Source organism: Brassica oleracea, chromosome C8 (assembly GCF_000695525.1).
Source record: "Brassica oleracea var. oleracea cultivar TO1000 chromosome C8, BOL, whole genome shotgun sequence".
Taxonomy (NCBI): domain Eukaryota; kingdom Viridiplantae; phylum Streptophyta; class Magnoliopsida; order Brassicales; family Brassicaceae; genus Brassica; species Brassica oleracea.
This window is the reverse complement of record NC_027755.1, coordinates 34,239,049-34,241,073: the sequence shown is the minus strand read 5'-3', so window position 1 is coordinate 34,241,073 and position 2,025 is coordinate 34,239,049. Positions and strand designations below refer to the sequence as shown.

Below are 2,025 nucleotides of genomic sequence, written 5' to 3'. Positions count from 1 at the left end.
AGAATTTGGAGAATATAAGGCATTATCTATGGAAAACTTTGTTCCATTAGGCAACATAAATTTTGCCTTGCCAATTCCATCGATCAGGTCTGTAGGACCTGATATTGTGTTTACAGTCATTTTTACTGACTTTAAAGTAGAGAAATATCTCTTATCCTTCAGTATAGTGTGCGTTGTGCCACTATCTGGCATGCAAACTTCTCTACCAATTTGTTTAGTTGTTGTTCCATTTGCTTTCTTATCCATTTCTGTAACACACAGTTAATATTAATAAAGAAAAAAAACTTTCATAAGTAAACATATTATGCATCAATAACAAGTACACAATAATTATACATTAGATATTTTGAAATACAACATTATTCTGAAAGTGAAATACATAATATTTTATGGCATCACTAGGCATTATTAAGCTTGATCAGTACAAGCACTTCAAATATTTTGATGAGTGGCCTCGTCGAAATCTCCCATAAAGTCAGAGGATTCGAGGTATGTCGATGTTGTACCCACAAGGTGTTCATTGAGATATACTTCCTTTGCCTTGCCTTTAATAGATTCTTGGTACAATTGGCATAGATGCCGAGGAGTTCGACATACTTGAGACCAGTGTCCCTTCGATCCACATCTGTAACAGACGTTCTCATTTTTATGAGTAGGGTTTTCTTGGGTTTCTTTTCCTTTTACCCGATCAGATCGATTCCATGTGTTGGATCCCCTTCCTCTTGGGTTGTTACTCCTTTCATGGTTGCGGTTAAATCGATAACCACAACCACGACCAAAACCACGATTGTGACCACGGCCACGACCACGCCCACGATAGGAATAATTTCCTTTTTCCGGATTTTTTATATCCGTTGCATTTACCTCAGGAAATGCTTTGGTTCCCGTGGGTCGGGCATTGTGGTTTTTAATGAGGAGTTCATTATTTCTCTCCGCTATTATAAGCGCCACAGCGAGTTCAGAGAACCTCGTATACCCACAATTTCTATATTGTTCTTGTAGAACATAATGATTTTTGTGGAACGTTTGGTAAGTTTTCTCGAGCATTTCTGCTTCCGAGACAGGCTTACCGCAATAATCTAATTGCGCCGCTATTCTCAATATAGCGGAATTGTACGTTTCCACTTTTTCAAAATCTTGAAATCGTAGATTTTTCCACTCATCGAGTGCATGGGGGAGAGTAATTTTCTTTTGGTTATCAAACCTCTCCTTCAGAGCTTTCCAAAGATCTAAGGGATCTTTGGTTCTCGCATAATCATGCGTAAGATTTTCATCTAGATGCCTTCTCAAAAATATCACGGCCTTAGCCTTTTCATGAGAGGTTGATATATTGCCATCTTTTATTGTTCCGAGTATTTCCTCAGAATCTAGATGAAGCTCCATGTTTGTAACCCATGCCGTGTAGTTTGTCCCAGTTACTTCCAATGCCGGAAACTGAAGTTTCTCGATTTTTGCCATTTGAATTTCTAAAGCACATAAATAAAAATAATTAGAATATTATTATTATTAAAAGGAACCGTTTACATTAATCATGCAAGCAATTACAAGGAGAAGCGATGTAAAGAAAAGTAAACCGATATTCATCCTAAATTCTCTTGGAGTAAATTCTCCAACGGATAAACCATAAAGAAATGGAGTGAAAATGAGTTGTATTTATAGATAAAAATCACTGTTCATGACCGTTGGAGAAAGGAGAAATTTTTGAAATTTTTTCTTTGTGACCGTTGGGGTTAAATCGAGTGCACCAAAAATTAGTCTGAAAATATCGTATTAAACGGTCAATCAAATCTATAAAATTTCATAAAAGTGAAAAATTATGACAATGAAATATTTATGTTATATGACAACAAATCATGCGACGGTTCAGCCGATCAATGCAGAGTAATAAATAAATTATACGGCGGCTCGGCCGACCAATTAATAATAAACAGAATATAAGGCGGCTCGGCCGACCAATAAATAATAAACAGGATATAAGGCGGCTCGGCTGACCAATAAATTAATTAAATTACTAATAAATAATAT

The 2,025-nt window shown here is 36.1% G+C and overlaps 1 protein-coding gene across 1 annotated transcript; it reads right to left on the bottom strand.

The window, feature by feature from the left end:
• Positions 1–432: 432 nt before the first annotated feature.
• Positions 433–1,458, bottom strand: LOC106309253. Its single transcript, XM_013746300.1, has one exon. It carries the CDS (start codon positions 1,456–1,458, stop codon positions 433–435), a length of 1,026 nt encoding a protein of 341 aa, XP_013601754.1.
• Positions 1,459–2,025: the final 567 nt, after the last annotated feature.